The sequence below is a fragment of the Argentina silus genome (assembly GCF_951799395.1).
Source record: "Argentina silus genome assembly, chromosome: 2".
Taxonomy (NCBI): domain Eukaryota; kingdom Metazoa; phylum Chordata; class Actinopteri; order Argentiniformes; family Argentinidae; genus Argentina; species Argentina silus.
In genome coordinates this window covers 23,764,208-23,781,459 of record NC_139656.1, presented here as the reverse complement: position 1 = coordinate 23,781,459, position 17,252 = coordinate 23,764,208, and the positions used below count along the sequence as shown (strand labels likewise).

The window sequence follows — 17,252 nt, the reverse complement described above, 5'->3', positions numbered from 1 at the left end:
AGATGTTTGGGAGATTTGTGTTGTTTCTTTGAGACACAAAGTCTGGCCCTTGGGAGGAGGCATTTTGAAGTTGTTTATGATGTAGCCCTTCCCGGGCTCCAGCCTGTCCTTAAACGTATGCAAGTCAGCCCAGACTTTCATCTTCATCTCCCCACTGCTGAATCCATAATGGGTTGTTGTCTTTGTCCTGCTGACATTGTCACCATGAAAGTTCAAGTTGGCAACTTTCTTGCACTGATGAGCCACATTGCACAGCACTCCATCCAGTAACTGCTGTGATGTTTGGGCTGACCCAATTGATTTCTGAAAACTTAGCCGTCTCACTTGAACATATTGTTTCTCTCTCTCTCTCTCAAAAAGGTCTGACACAAGTGAAGCATCTCTGCTTGTAGTAAATGATGTCATCCAGGAGGGGGCAATGTAGGTCCAGTTGTATTTTCCCAATCAGTTCTAAGTTATTTCACTTTTCTCCTTCGCATCTGCAACTGAACATTTTAGATTATTATCGTCAGTGGTGAAAATGTAATGCATTCTATATGCCTGTTGCAAGAATGAGGATGATTGTATTGTTATTGTGCATGTTAATTAACATCAATGATTAGTCTATTACAGTTTTTTCTGATTGCTTAGGGACTATCTTTTAAACTATAGGCTATTTTTGCAAAACTCTACACACTAACCACGAAACCTTATACCAAACGAGCAAAACACTCTCTTGCGAAAGCAAACAATTCTTGCAAAACTCTTCAAACCTTTTTAAAAATTATTCAATAGAATTCAAGAACAGAGAGTATGGGGGGAGACTGAGTGCGATAAAAGTGGGTGACCTGTGAAGCAATTGCGGCCCAAAGCAGCCCGGTGGAAACTAACATTGTCCCAGGTTTTTCACGTACCTGGGCTGTTCTGGCCCCTGGTCATTAGGAATTAGTCTGTTGTGGAGGGTGTCCAGAAATGTGATAATGTGTGCAGTGTTGTATGGACCTAGGATTGCATGATGGTGAAGGACGCCGTTTTGACTAATAGCCACACACATTGTTATGTTGCCACCATGTTGTTCCGGGACGTTGATGATGGCACAGTGTCGGATGATATTTCTGCCGCAGCCCCTTGTTTTTGCAAGGTTTTGGAATATGGTGTTATCTGCCATTATGTGGTCCTGCAGTTCTCTGAGTCTGATGCAGTTATTTGCAATGACCATATTTACAATGTGGGTCTCCTGCTCTGGGGTGAACAGTCCACCCCTTCCACCAGATCCTGGTTTTCTTGCAGTTCTGTAAAAACATTTGAATGGTTTTAGTGATAGATCCTTCTCGTTATGAAAGTACAGTACATATTACTGTACCAGTAAGACAACAGCACTTACCGTTACGTGCCGGTTCTCGTTTCGAAACACTCATATGATACCTGCAACAGTCAGATTTGGTTGAACCCGTTGCCCAGCCTCCATCATGCTCATCCCATGGTTGACAACATGGTCAACCACAGTCGCTCTGATTTCATCAGTTATTATGTTCCTGACTCCCCTTCCTCTTCCCCATCCTCTCCTTCTCCCCCGTCCTACTTCACCTCTTCCTTCTCCTCCTCGTCCTCCTCTTCCTCTTACTTCTTCACCTCCTCGTCCTTGTTCTCCTCGTCCTCCTCTTCCTCCTCTAGTTCTCAGCCCTCTTACTCTCTGTCCAATATTGGCCTCCATTGTTGGTCAAACCAAATGTTTACCTGTGGCCTATTTATAGTGCTCAAGCTCTGATTTGTAAGTGAACTCATTATCTAAAAGTGTTTTCACATGTGTCAATGTGGAAAGGCAATTGGCAAAATAGTGTAGCAATCTACAGACCAATGTTTACAGTTTTGCTAGTAGTGTGTTATTAAATTGCAAACTGAGTGTAAAGCAGTGAGTTGTGTTTACAGTTTTGCAAAACGTATGTTATAAAATTACAAACTGAGTGTAAAGCAGAGAACGTGCATTCAGTTTGGTATATGTGGTAAATGCATTGGCTCCAAGTGTTAATGGTTTCAGAGATAGTGCTTCAAGAATCACTGTTAGTGTTTAAGCATTCAGAAAAAACTGTAATTAATGCCATACTTGTCTCGACACAGAAGAAAATGTTAACCATGGGAAGTTTCTGCTCACTCTTTTGTATTAGCTGGCTTGGATGAAATGTTCATCACTGAGTGGTGACAATGGTAGGGGGCTGTTCCCTGAGCTACGCTCAGAACTATGCAGAATTCCTCTGTCACCCCATCTCTCCTAAGCGCAGTAGTGCTATTAATTGACGGCATAGCAGAGCGTATGGAGAAAGATGCACCACATTGGTAAACTGACTACGACCAGAATAAGTTAGATGAGGTGATTCTCCTCGTTCAAAATGTTTTTGAATGCGTAAAATAACACCGACCTTCGCGGCTACCATTCTCGAAGTTTGCTCAAGTTTGACTTTATTGATAATGCCAATATTTATATATTTATAGCGGGAAAGATGCCAACCCGACGGAATAGGATGTTAGTTGTGTACGCCAAGACACAAGGGATACATAGTTTGCAGGAGAACTGATGGAGAGAGCTGTGAAAGCCCTACGCGTTAAGCATTCAAGTGCTGCTTGAGCAGAGGCACTGATCAACTTTGGCCAGTGAATGCTCCCTTATTCAGCTTTCCAGGATAAATCTGTTCGAGTGCAGAGGGACATTGAAGCGGGCAAGCCAGCGCATCCGGATCGCAAGGTTTGACACTGCGAAATAGATATGAACAGTCGTTATGCCAAAGTATAATTATTCAATGTGAATTGACATTCAGGCTACTCACATTATCCCGATAAATAGCGCAGTTATTTCGGTTAATTTTCGACAGACGACACAGACGCATATTATCGTTATCATTATGGAATAATGTCCCTTGTTGGATGTGTTTCAAACCAGAAAGCTACATGTGGCTGCTAATGCACTTTAAACTGAAGAGAGGTTGATATATTGTATCTCCCCCTAACATTTTTGTGACTGAATGTTACCTTTGATTGATTTTTCTGACGTTTTTCCTGATGTGGTTGCCGAAGTCACGCCATAGCTGTGCGCTCCGAGGGATTTGGTGAACTTCGTTCGCAGTCTCCCAGCGATTCTTTGTCTAAAACGTCCCCTCTTTTTTCGGGGTAAAATGGCAGGAGAGAGCCGAGGAGCAGGGGTGTCTTTTACGCATTGGGACGGCTGTAATGGCTTGGGATTTCTTATGATTTTCCTTGTGGATTTACTGGGGATAGCTGCAACGAACATGGAACCCATTTACTGGAATTCACTGAACAAAAGGTAGGTTAAGTGCTATAAATCTGACCATGCTTCGAATAGTTACAGTTCCTGTCATGTCCCCTTCAAAAACACAATATAGTTTCACTCAATAATGCCAGTCATCGACACAGTTCCCAAGCTTTCAAAGTTGAACTGTGTAGGCGATGTTTGTGTGGTGGTCTTTGGAGACACAGCTTAACCACCTTCTGGGGAGCATGGCCCATGGGGACTTATTGGTTGGGAGACTGATTGGTGATTTGACTAGTTTCAATTTCAGGTCTCGAATGACATAGTGAATACTCCAACGCTACTTGTTGCTGGTGTGACAGAGGTGAGTGGTCAGTACTGACTTCGCTGGGGGGAGATAATGGTGCGGTCGAGGAAGACGGTGTTTTTTCCTGGCTCACTCTGTCTGCTGGACACGGCCATTTAGCTGGGGATTTGAAGATGGGTGTCCTGTCGTCCTCCATAGTTAAAACATAGTGTAGACTGAACATTTCTCGCTCTATTACCGATTCGAGAGCAAGGAAACAGCACTATTTTGTTATTAAGCGTGGGAATGCCTGTGTTTTTGGCAGACGGTTATTATGTCAGGATTGTGTGAGAGAGGGGGTGGTCTCCATGCATGACTGCTCCCTCATAAAAGGTCGCGTGTGTGCCGTCCGTGGGTTCCAGTCTCCCCTCCAGCCTGCGCGGACTCCTGCTGAGTTCTGAATCCACGCGAGGGGGGACATGATGAAAGCCCAGCGGGAACGTAACCTGGATTCTGTTTAAGCTGTTTAAGCAAGCTCCCCTTAAATCAAAGCATTGCCTACTAGGCCTTGCCTATGTTACCTATATTACTCTCTCTCACACACACACACGCGCCCGCGCACACACGAGGAAAGGCACACTTGGAACAGTCACAGAGAGCTTTAGGGGAGAGGCTTTAGCTGCTCATAACAGTAGCCTATAATACACTTGTCCAAGGCCCATTAACACAGAATGAACTAGCAAACAGAGAATAAAAAGCAAAATAATCAGTTCAAACTAATTAGAATGAGAGTGAGGGAGGCAGTACAAAGTCAAAGACAAAAAGGGGGAAATTAATGGATATAGAGCCAAGAGATGGAGAGACAGAAAATGTTGTTGGACCTGATGAAACATAGAAAGACTTGAGGTGGGGATTGATAGGAGAGACAGCGTATGAGCTATGTGCTGTGAATCCCTCATCCGTATGGAATCAAATGTCCCTTCGATATCTGAAAAGGTCAAAGTGTTTACTCACGGCCTATTGAACAGCTCCTCAGACTCCTGATGTCCAGACACACACACACACACACACACACACACACACACACACACACACAGATTCACATGATGTACACACATTCTGAATGAGGACAAGTCAATAGGACACCGGTCCAGCGCAAGAAAATATTGACAAACAATCACAGAATAAAGAAGCATTGGGAATAAAGACTGACATATGATCAACAGTTATAAATTCTATACAGTGTGTATGGAAAGACCACAGAGCTTGTATCAAAATACATTAAATTATGTTGTTTTTCCACACAAATCTACAGAGCCTGCTGGACACTGAAAGAAAAAAAAAATTGATTAAAAATTAGAAACAGAGAAGACCTATTTGCAATGCCCTTTGATGGGGGGGGTGTTCCTAAAATGTGCTCAAATGCAAAAATGTTTTCAACAAGTTAAATGTTGAATTTAATAAATTGAGTTGATTAAGTGCAATGATAATAGTTCAAACTTATATTTGAATGTATAACCTTGTTTTTGCAGGCTTCCTCATTTGAATAGGAACCAATTACACACTCTGTTGATCAGGTTGTTACTACAAACTGACCGAATGGAGAGGAACAAAACTGCTCAGGAATGCTAGCCTGAGGCCTGGGGAGACTTACAAACATCTGCAGTTGAATGGCTGAGAGGCAAAAGCACAGTCGATGGGACAACATCATCCCAGTCACTCTACAAAATCACTCTATATCACAGAGTGGCCAGAAGGAATCCCTTAATGAAAACAATATATTTAAAATCCATTGTTGTGTTTGCTACAGTGAATTGAAGTGATGCGAGCGCACACATCGTACCATGTCCCATGTGAAGAATAGCGGTAGCTGCACCATGTTCTAGGTTTGTTTGTCACCGGCAGGGACTGGGGAGTTTGTCAGGGTCATAAGAACATTGAGAAAGTGATAGTGACAGTTGGTAGTGACAGAGTTGGTAGTGACAGAGTTGGTAGTGACAGCCGAATCAACACAGTGTGTCGTTGATTCCCATTCTAATCAGGGACCGTACAAAGACAAATGTATTCAATGTATTCAGAAATCTATTATCATTGCACTAAATTCAACTCATTGAGGAACTTGATGAAGACATTTTTGCATTTGAGCTCATTTTTCAGAGAGCCGCAGCAAGTGGTCTAGCCTATTTTTCATATTTAATAAATGATTGACATTTTTTTCATTCACTTTGAAAGTGTCCAGTAGGCTGTGTAGATCATTGAGGAAAACATCCTCATTTAATGTATTTTGATTCCAGGCTCTGGGACAACAACGTTTTTTTTTTTTTCTGTTTTTTTTTGAAAGGGCGTGTAGACTTTCTATAGGCACCTCATTAGATTTTCTATTCAAATGAGGCACAAACGAGAGCCCCTCCACTGGGAACGATGACGTTCACATGTAGTCAACATGCATTGTCTAGTACACTACTTTGTCTGGCCTGAGCCTGAGTAGAAGGCTGCCATTTGCCTGTGTGTTTGGCCTGCTAGTGTGAGAGGGGTTAGCGGGTGCGGTGGGGGGGACTGGCTGACAACTGTTGTTGGCTTGGTAAACGACTGTTAACGTTTCTGAGTGCAGGCTGTCTCTGTGCATCGCTCCAGGAGAAGTTGTTGTACAACTCTCCCCCTCAAATGTTCATTAAAAATTAATCCTTTACAGCCTGCTCAATATTTAATGAATTGCCTGCTAATTGGCTGAGGATAAAAGCCGGGTTAACTGGGCTAATCGTTTACAATTCAAACATTTTCAAGATTGGGAAAAGAAAAGCAACGCAGATACACAGCGTCAGGAGATTTAGTTGGAAAATGTTAATGGTGTCCTTTCTGTGTCTTAGCCCTTCTAAAAAGGCCATATAGCCCAAAATGAGTGTGTGTGTGTATGTGTGTGTGTGTGTGTGTGTGTGTGTGTGTGTGGAAGTAAGAAAGAGAGAAGGGTGGGGGGACAGATAATGAGAGGAGAGCAGATAATGAGAGGAGAGGAGAGATTTTAGTATTTACATGCGTTGGTATTGTGCATTGAGTGTGTTTGTGTTCCCAGGAGTGTGGGTTTCATGGCTGGTGGTTGTTGTGCTGGGGGTGTACTCCCAGGTGGCTGTCTCCCTCTGAGGGTGTTTAGACTCGCTTTGTTTACTCATCCAGTGGTGAGGAACAATCTGCCCCCTGTCCTCCAGTGTCACCACCCAGACAGCTGTGTGTGTGTGTGTGTGTGTGTGTGTGTGTGTGTGTGTGTGTGTGTGTGTGTGTAGGTGTGTGTGTGTGTGTGTGTGTGTGTGTCAGTGTGCCTATGTGTCTGTGTGCGCAAGTGTGAGTGTGTATGTGTGTGTCTGGGTGTGTGTGTTTGTGTGTGTGTGTGTGTGTGTGTGTGTGTGTGTGTGTGTGTTTGTGCCTGGGTGTGTCTGTTACGTCTATGTTTTTTCTAGTCTAAATATTTATCAAACTAGATAGACTAGATTGAGCTCGGGAGAATAAACAGTGTCAAATGAAGACAGGCGAAGAAAAGTGGACTGGGCATTATATGTGTGTCTTGTGTTTATGGGAAAGCTTGTGTTAGTGCCCTCGAACTTGCAGTTGGACGCTATTTGTGAAACACAAAACCAAGCCGTCAACAAAGAAAGTTTTCCAAAGACTTGTGAAAGTGACTTTGGAAACAGCAGCACATTTTGGGCTGTACCACTTGACCTTGGATTAGGGGTGTGAGAGTAAGGGAGGATAATCCTCGTACACAACACAACATACACCCAGTAGTGCCCATATGTGGAGTGCTCCACTGTCAGTCAGACAACAAAGCAGTCTGTGTGGGGATTACTCTCTCTCTCTCTCTCTCTCTCTCTCTCTCTCTATCAATCATCATCTTCAACAAACTAACCATTAGCCTAGGCTGGCTCAACTAAATATCGCTTTATCTCGCAGTCAGGAAATGTGTGAGAAATGTAACTTGTGTAATGTAGCTGTAACTGTCCTGGGACTATCACCAGTCATATGGAACATCAGCCGAGTCATCTGGAAATTAAACCATTGGCCACTGACCATTTCCTCATCGTCGTGCGTATGTGGGAGTGGGATGCATTTAGGAACCTTGATTTGGAGTCTTGGCAGAAGATTAATCTGATGAAATCTCTTCAGTAATCCAATGGTTTCATCAGCTCTTGCCTCGGGATAGAGTAGAATTAATTTAGAGCGATGGGTAAATCATTGAAAGAGTTTAGGACATAAAGGAGTTAATCTTCCTTCCTCGTATATTTTGTATGTAGATGTTGGAAACCACACACACACACACACACTGTGGTTATTAGCTTCCCACATTTACACACCTTAGTATCATTTCCAAATCCCCTTTCACCGTCCTTCACATCTTTAATTTTCTGTTTCAAAGGTGCTTCTCTGGCATGTCATCAAAGCCTTGGCATCGCATGAGAGTGTGTTGTGGAGAATGGAGTAATTGCAGTCTTAAGATTGCACCGATGATGGTTTTGCTGTGAGGTGTGTGTGTGTGGGGGGGGGGGGACGTTCAACATTACACAACTGAACTGGCTTTTTAAGGCTGTGTTCATTGCATCTGTGTCATAAAAAAGACATACTTGGCTGTTTCCCCATGTACTTCTGTTTGTTTGATCTTTCACTCATTTTTTCCTCCCATCTCTCGGTGTCCCTCTCCCCTGCACTGCCTCTCTCGATTTCTCTTTGTCCCTTCCTCCTCTATCTGTCTGTCTGTCTGTCTCTCTCCGCTCCTCCCTCTCTCTTTCGTAAAGGTTAAGTGGCATGAATAATATGTTTCTGTATGTTTTGCAGAGAGTTATGGGTAATTGGTGATTGTAGAGGATAAAGTCCAAGAGCTATGTCAGCAATAAGTATACAAACATAAACAAACAAATGCAGCTTATGGACATGTAGTTGTTTTAACAAATAACAACCGTATTACCCTTTCAACTTTCACCTAATTGAAACCCAGTTGTGCCTATTATTTTCCCCTTTCTCTCTGCGTCTTTGTCTCTGAAGCTCCATATGTGAAGTCTCAATCTTTCCGCTTGAAATGCTCTTCTGAAACTTGTTATTCAAAAACACAAGAGTGAAAACCTACTGGTTCCCTGGTGAGCAAGTATGTGTGAGGGAGACAGAAATGAAAAAGAGGAGGAGAAAGAGAAGGGAAGGAAGGGAATTGAGAAGGAGCTCTCTCTCTCTCTCTCTCTCTCTCTCTCTCTCTCTCTCTCTCTCTCTCTCTCTCTCTCTCTCTCTCTCTCTCTCTCTCTCTCTGCCCTTCTCCTCCGAACAAAGGGAATGTGTATTTTTAGTCATGCTCATCTTTAATCATTCCTGTGATTTGGGCTTGATGATGATGAGTCTTTTCATGTGCAATTAGAGTCCGGGGACTCTGGGAACATATCTCCCTCTCACATCCCTACACCTGAGGATCCACCAAGGCAAGCACGGCTCCACAAAGTTTAGAGAACCCCAACTCTCTTCACTTAGTGCCCAAGATCTCCCTTTCAAGGGACTGACCTTGGTGTGGAGTTGTCGTCATTATGTTGGAGCTATGCTTGTGTCATGTTGGGTCTATGTTAAGAGCAGTGTTTGATGCAGAAGCTCAGTCATGGGGCAGGAATGTGACTGCTATCGCTCAGTCCTTAACTCATTGAATAACACTGATAAAGGCTTAAAACAACACTCAGGAAGCTCTTCAGATAAAGCAGCACTCACTTAGCGGGTTTGGGGGAGGGCTTCTCCAAGGACAGAGTAGTAACACTTCTCCATGATGGTTAAGGGCTTTGACATTGCAAAATCCACATGATTTTCACAATTGTATTTTGCTATGATGAAAAAGGATTAACTACTTTGTGAGTACTGATCAATATGGATTGTGTGGTGTGTTGATTGATTAACACATCGTGCCCAGTGCTCCTAGCACGCTATAACCATGTAATACAGCGGGTGATATGGATTGAATTGTTTAAATCGCCTGAAAGTCATGATCCACCTTAATGCGCCAATGGCTATTAAAGCCACCACAGGCAAAGCTTACAGTTCACCAGCCCCCCTGTTGTGTCTGGGTGGGCAGCAGCACAGGCTTGCATAGTCTTATGGAAGGAAAGGTGGTTTTTCCCCCCCAAAAAAAGGGCAACAGGGGGCTACGAGACGGGGGGTGGGGAGGGTGCGTTCCGAACAACTGGGGAGCGGTGCGATGCGGAAAATAAAAGCACCCTCCAGGAGGGCACTTTGTGAGTGGCAGGGCAAAGGGGCACGGTTTGTTGCCCCCTTTCGCCCCTCTTGTGCACGTCCTTGGGTAGCAGAGGAGGTCCTGGCCTCAGTGGGCCTCAGGGGCCGGTGCCTCCTGCTACAGTACTGTGGCTATACAGAACCTCCAGACCGGGGCCGGAGCACGGCGCTGTAGGAGGGATTACTGGTGGAAGTTGGGGTGAAAAACGGCCCTATCAGAGCGATGAGGCAGAATGATGTGGGCAAACATGGAGCTGGGAGTTGATTAATTAGAGTGTGGGGTTACCGACGCAGCTGCAGCTACTGTAGAGAGATGGGTATAAACCAAGAGGAGAGAGGGCAGACTGTCAATTAAGCAAACACTCACATTCCCATAGACACTGGGCCGTGAAGGCAGTACTGAGAGACATTTTAATCTGCCCACAGAAATAACAGAGATGTGGGAGCAACACACAGAATCTGAGGATAGGGTCACAAAGACCAGGGGAGATTGTAAACATATATTGGACATACTCTTGTGAATACACACACACAAACACACACACACACACACACACACGTTCAAAAGTAAAGTAGTTGCCCTGTCCTTGACCCCTGTGTTGTCATACCTCAGGACTGATTCATACTTAACCATTTTCATTAGATATTTATAGTTCAGATTACGTATGGGTTCCTGGTGCATCATTTATGCCGGAGTTTTAAACAGGTCTACAGTACCATGACTACAGCATTAGAATCCTTTTTAGCAACTCAACAGATTCTTAGAACACATTTAAGGGGAGGATAAATTCAATATTTATGCGAGAGCCGAAGTTGTTGCTTTACAGTCAACTGATCAGATGAATAGGAAGTACCTACAGATGAACATCAGCCAGCCCAGTTCAAAGGAGCACGCTCAGTGCTCCACCAAAAGCACTCAACTATGTTGAATAAGGCCATGCCATGTATGACCTTCAGGGGAGGTTGGTGAAGGCAGAAATCGGAGGACGGGCTCATTGTAATGCATGGAACGGAATCAGGAATGGTATCAAACACTGGTATCAAACACGTGTTTGACACCATTCCTTATTCCATGCCATACATTACAATGAGCCCTTCCTCCGATTTCTGCTTCCACCAGCCTCCCCTGATGCCCTTCAGCTTTGTTCAATCATGCTTTCACACTAATCCCTCAAATACCTGGAAGACCGTGAACACTGACCAACCATGAAGTTCGTTCTCAAGCTTCAATACGAGCATTCATATGTTACAACAATGTGCCCTAAGTGAGGTGTTGAACCTGCTTTACAAGGTCAACCATGCACGGTATCCAGCGGGTAGTTTCAGGCCGTGACCTCAGGCTACAGTTATGGTAGGATAGTGCCGATGTGGCCCCTATAGCAATCAGTCATGTCACGTGTGTAAAAAAAAATGTCACAGACACGCTTGATTGGCTCCGTGAACGCAGAAGCGTGTGATTGGGATGTCATGTGAATCCTGGCATTAACGTGAGAGATAGAGAGACCTGCAAAGGCCAATGTAGAGAAACGCTGCCCAGATTGAGAGTGAGAGCTTTGGTGATGAAATGTCACTTCCTAATGTTATAAAATAAATTTGACCAAAACAATATGATTCTTCATGTTGTGAATTTTATCCAAAAAGTCGGATTTTGTAACACATTGATTATAAGCACAGAGCACCGTTGACAGAGTTTGAACTTTTTCAAGGGTAAAAACTCCAATAACTTTTTAACAGAATACGATAGAGACACGTGGTTTGTATCATTGGCTTTCTTAGAGGATCATTATTTTACACATTGGTCATTTTTAATTGGACATCCTAGCCAATGTCCCAATAACGTTGGTCATATCTATGTGTTTACACAATAATTACTTCGAAGATGACTTTCATTTCTGATTGTGGTTGTGTTTTTATTTCCCATGTAACTACAGTAGCCTACATGCATGTGGTGTGTGTGCTGAACCGAACTCCCTCTGTTAAGATGTGTCTTGACACATGAAAAGGTCAGACCCTAACCCTAACCTCCGCTCTCTCATGGTAGATCACAGGGAGGCTGGAGCCTGTCCCAACTGTCCCACTGTTGTCATCCAGGACAAAGGTTAAGCTGCCCATTAGGACCATGGTTAAAGCCACAACAAGGTGTTCCTCACCTCCTCTATCACAAGAACAACCTCGAAAGAGTGAAATGTAACAGCCAATCATTTATCATAAAAAAAACTCCCTAGTCCCTAGTCTCTGTACCCTGCTGAAACTCCTTGATCTGATGAAAGGAGTGTGTGTGAAAGGGAGAGAGGGAGTCAGAGAAAGTGACTAGGCAGTGCTACACTGAATGAATTCCCCCCCCCCCCCCCGAGAAGACCTGCGTGAAAAAAGTATATACCCCCCCTGTGACTCTCCTAAAATGTGTTCAAATGCAAAAATGTTTGAAACAGTTGATACAATACATTGAGTTGAGTCCATTGAGTGCAAATGATAATAGTTCAACCCAACTGTTTTGGGTATGTATAACCTTGTCTTTAGAGGGTCCCTCATTTAAATAGGAATCAATTCTACACTCTGTTGATCAGGTTGTCTATGAACTGAACAAATGGAGAGGAAGAAAACTGCATCACTGTGTTTGAAACAAATCAGAGTAAGTTTAGAGCAAATCCAGCACACGCATCGCTGTTTTCACACAGTCTCCCATGAAGAATAGTGTCGCTAAATCATTTTATAAGTATGGGAATTTGTCAGAGTAAAGACAACATTGAGACATTTGCTGAATTGGCAGCCTAATTAACACAGTGTGTAATTGATTCATATTCAAATCAGGGACCCTGCTAAGACAAATATATTAATTCTGAAATTACATAAACTATTATCCAAGCTAATTTTAGGAGCGCCACAGCAAGGGGGGGGGGAGTATACTCTGTTTTTTCATTTTTTATAAATTATTGACATTTTCTTTTTAATTTTCTTTCACTTTGAAAATGTCCAGTATGCTGTGTAGATCAGTGGTAAGCAAATCCCAATGTAATGTATTTAAATTTCAGGCACTAAGGTAACACAAAGAGTCAGAGAGATGGAGGGAGCTAGAGAGAGAAAGAAGGAGCCTGCAGCTCCCTAGTTATGTTCAGTTTCCTCTTCCCTGTCTCTTCCTGTGTTGAAATGTCAGTGGGATCTGGAGGCTCTAAGGGCTTACTGGAGAACAGGCACTGCAGCCTCTCTGCACCTCTTTATTTTAAACAGTGGTTGTCATCACAACCTATATTCCGGTGTAAGGTTGAGCTTGTGACTCAAGGTTGTGTGAGATTCAAGGTGTACATTTTCCATGGTTTCACCTTGAAGTCACCGTGAATTTACAGTGAATTACACGTGACCTCCCGACTGTGAACGGATGGTGGATTTAGCGGGAATTATGGACAATTCACTGTGGAAGTCCGGCCAGACTACAAAGACCACGAGGTCTAAGAAGTTCTATTAACACCAAAAACAGAAACCATAGCTGCATAATTGCCTCTAGGGAGGAATCATTTGTGGATTAGAATTACAATTAGAGAGCTTAGTTGTCCATGCAAATGGTTTAAAAATATTTGACTCCAGCTTGCTGACGCACATTTTGAAAACCCTCCAGAACAACATAGACAACTCTCTTCCTAGCCTCCGGCCGCCATTCCCTGGTCGCTACTCCCTGGTTGCTCTGGATTGCCGTGTTGAGTTACTGTGATCACGGTTGGCTTGAAATTGCAAATTGTTTTATGTCTTGTTAATGGTGTTGATGCTGCTGATATGCATGTGATGTGATTTGTATTCCGTGCGAAATGTTTTCAATAAGGGCGTCCTCTAAATGACAAGATAATGTGTGCTGTGACTGAAGTGGTCTTAGAGGATCGAGCCCTAAACACATACACACACACACTCACACACACACGGACACACAGACACACACACACTCACACACACACGGACACACAGACACACACACACACACACACACACACTCACACGGACACACAGACACACAGACACACACACACTCACACACACACGGACACACAGACACACACACACAGACACACACACGCAGACCCTTCTCCCACAGGCATGCATGTCTGTGTCTCTATAATGTGCCATGAATAGATGAGGCCTCTTCTCCAAACACAAGCTGTCAGAGAGGGAGATGGTTAAATATCACACTGTCAATCACTGGTTTCTATGGAGACCATCCTCACCTCTCTCCTTCTCTTCGCCCCCCCCCCCTCCCTCTCGCTCTCTCTCTCGCTCTCTCTCTCTCTTTATCTCTCTGTCTGCAGGTTTGGGGATGAGAGGGGTTACGTGTTGTACCCTCAGATAGGGGACCGGCTGGACCTGATCTGTCCTGCATCCAACCCACCTGGCCCGCGCTCGCCCAATGAGTACGAGTTCTACAAGCTGTTCCTGGTGTCCATGCGCGAGGAGGCGGACCGCTGTGAGGTGATGGGAGCGCCCAACCTGCTGCTCACCTGTGACAAGCCCGCCAGCGACATGCGCTTCACCATCAAGTTCCAGGAGTTCTCCCCCAACCTGTGGGGCCACGAGTTCAAGACCCTGCAGGACTATTATATCATTGGTAAGGGGGGGAGATGCTGTGTGTGTGTGTGTGTGTGTGTGTGTGTGTGTGTGTGTGTGTGTGTGTGTGTGTGTGTGTGTGTGTGTGTGTGTGTGTGTGTGTACGTGTGTGTGTGTGTGTGTGTGTGACCTCCGGGATATCACAATTAATTAACCTATCTTGGCATTTTAATTTCTCCAATATGGCAGTAATGAGTTGGAGCAGAGAGAGCCATGGCGAGAGGGAGAGAGGAGGGGGAATTCACTCACCGGCCTGCTGTTTTTACATATTTTGCATAAACATGTTGAGGTCGTTTGAGCAGCGGTGTTTAATTGGCCGTAATATGCGGTGGAGAGCTCAAGGGCACACTAGTGAAATGACCCAGTCGTCTGGGACACACGCCCAGCCCAGAGCTCAGGCAAGCAGCCATACGCCACCACAGCACATTCACAGGGCCCAAGGATGCTGTGTGTGTGTGGATGTGTGTGTGTGTGTGTGTGTGTGTGTGTGTGTGTGTGTGTGTGTGTGTCTGTGTCTGTGTCTGTGTATGTCTGTGTCTGTGTGTGTGTGTCTGTGTCTGTGCGTGCGTGTGTGTGCGCGTTCATGCATGCACCTTCATGTCCATGAGTGTGTTCTCTGCAAATAGTTCCTCCAGGTTTCTAACTGTGCCCAGGTGAGTTTATTTTGACACAAATATGTTCCACTCACAGCACATATGGTGATTTACGCAGGTCGTTGACAGATGTGCATATTTAGCGATGCAGGTGTGCTTTTGTGGGTTCTACAGAGATGGAAGTGTTTAAGGACTGTTTTCCTTTCTCTGTAGTGTCAGTGTGTTGTAGTCACTCTGGCAACTCTGTAAATGGGCTTTTGATGGCTCCGTACTCACGGGTCCCATGGGAGCACTTCAACCCAAGCCCTCCCAAAAACAACATGAGAGAGATGAAAGTGCCACATACTCCCAACTCTGCACGCCACCACCACCGCCATCACATCAATCCAAACACACACTCTGAATAATTCACCATCACCAACGATGACTGCTTCTGTCTGTGTGAGCTCTGCTCGGGGAGTGGCTCTGTTTGTGTGTGTGTGTGTGTGTGTGTGTGTGTGTGTGTGTGTGTGTGTGTGTGTGTGTGTGTGTGTGTGTGTGTGTGTGTGTGTGTGTGTGTGTGTGTGTGTGTGTGTGTGTGTGTGCGTGCGTGCGCATGTGTTTTTGTGTGTGTGTGTTTGTGCTTCGCATGTTTATGTGTGTAATATGTTGTATGTGCTTGTATGAGTAAGTCACTTAGCCTTTGTGTGTGGGTGTCTATGTGTGTGTGTGTGTGTGTGTGTGTGTGTGTGTGTGTGTGTGTGTGTGCATCTGCATGTGCTGTTTAGGGCGGTTAATAATTGAGGAGGAACATGTTGGATTATTCATCAATGTTAAACTGAAATAGAGGGGTAGACAAAAGAGGAGTAGACAGTTTGAGCTCTGTGTGTGTGTGTGTGTGTGTGTGTGTGTGTGTGTGTGTGTGTGTGTGTGTGTGTGTGTGTGTGTGTGTGTGTTTGTGGCAATTGTGCAATTAAAAATAGAACTGTTTATATATGAGATGTGCCGTGCCAAGCAAACCTTCTAAAAACTTTGCCTCATCTCATCTCCTCATGACTGTTACAACCCGCATCTTGGGAAACTTTTCGTAAACAAACAATCCTGGGTGTTTGAAGAAGTACTGGGAGGCTGTTGAATTTTGAGAAACAAGTTTCTATGACCTTGTAACAAAAATAACATAAATACTTAAAATACCAAGAAGTAACAGATAAGTTAATGGATTCCGAAGAGAAATGGTAAGGAGGATACACAACATTCAATTCGGTCAGTCCTACTTATGAAATCAACGAGCTGGCTAGTTTTAATATCCAGGTGGGTTTTTATGTTGTTTGGCTTCGTATTCATCTGTCCCTTTTTCTATTTTTTTTCGCTTGCCTGTCCTGATCACAATTTCATGTGGATGTACAAAACGTACACCCTCTCTGGTCGACGCTCGCCCAAGAGTTGCCTCTTGGTCACGGTCTGGTGTCATCCACTCAGTGTTGTCTTGATTTTGAAACATATCAATGGTAAAGTGATGCTCAAATAATCCCAAACTGACATACAGAAAGAGAGAGCGAGAGAGAGAGAGTGAGAGAGAGTGAGAGAGAGAGAGAGAGAGAGAGAGAGAGAGAGAGAGAGTGAGAGAGAGAGAGAGAGAGAGAGAGAGTGAGAGAGAGAGTGAGAGAGAGAGAGAGAGAGAGAGTGAGAGAGAGAGAGAGAGAGAGAGAGAGAGAGAGAGAGAGAGAGAGAGAGAGAGAGAGAGAGTGAGAGAGAGTGAGAGAGAGAGAGATGCTGTGTCTGAGGCGAAGGGCTAGGGGACAGTCCAGTCACTGTTCCCGGGGTGGGGGGGTGGGTGGGTTGGTCGGTATGGGGTGGTAGGGTGGTGGGGTGGGGGGTGGAGGTGGTGGGGGTGGTGGGGGGGTTGTGTGATGACTGTGAATAACACAAAGTGACATGTCGCCTCCCTGATCTAGGTCACCAATCGGAACCTCACCACACTGTGTTTCAGAAATAGATAAAGGAAGAGAGGGAGAGAGAGCAAAGACAGAGAGGTGGCTTTTGTATCTGCTTGTTCATGCTTGTGTGTGAGGGTCGGGGGGGGGGGGGGTAGCATGTGTGTCTGAATCTATGCAAGCTAATGTATATGTGCCTGTGTGTGTGGTATTGTCTTTGTTCATTTATTCGGAACTCGATATGTTGAAAGGGGGGGGAGTGTGTGTATGTATTCCAGGCTCTGTGTGTGTGTGTGTGTGTATGTATTCCAGGCTCTGTGTGTGTGTGTGTGTGTGTGTATGTGTTTTCCTCGCTGATAAAGGTCACACCGTAAGACTCCCACACTAAT

General features: G+C 44.5%; 1 protein-coding gene across 1 annotated transcript in view; it reads left to right on the top strand.

Moving 5' to 3' along the window:
• Positions 1 to 3,146: 3,146 nt before the first annotated feature.
• The window catches only part of LOC310816301 (ephrin-B3-like), a gene marked incomplete at both ends in the record, with an annotated part of 23,895 nt that continues 9,789 nt past the window's right edge, over positions 3,147 to 17,252 (top strand). The window contains 2 exons of the mRNA XM_083686429.1: positions 3,147 to 3,295; positions 14,063 to 14,358. Of these exons, the coding sequence (XP_083542555.1) occupies positions 3,147 to 3,295; positions 14,063 to 14,358 (445 nt within the window). The remainder of the gene's footprint in view (positions 3,296 to 14,062; positions 14,359 to 17,252) is intronic.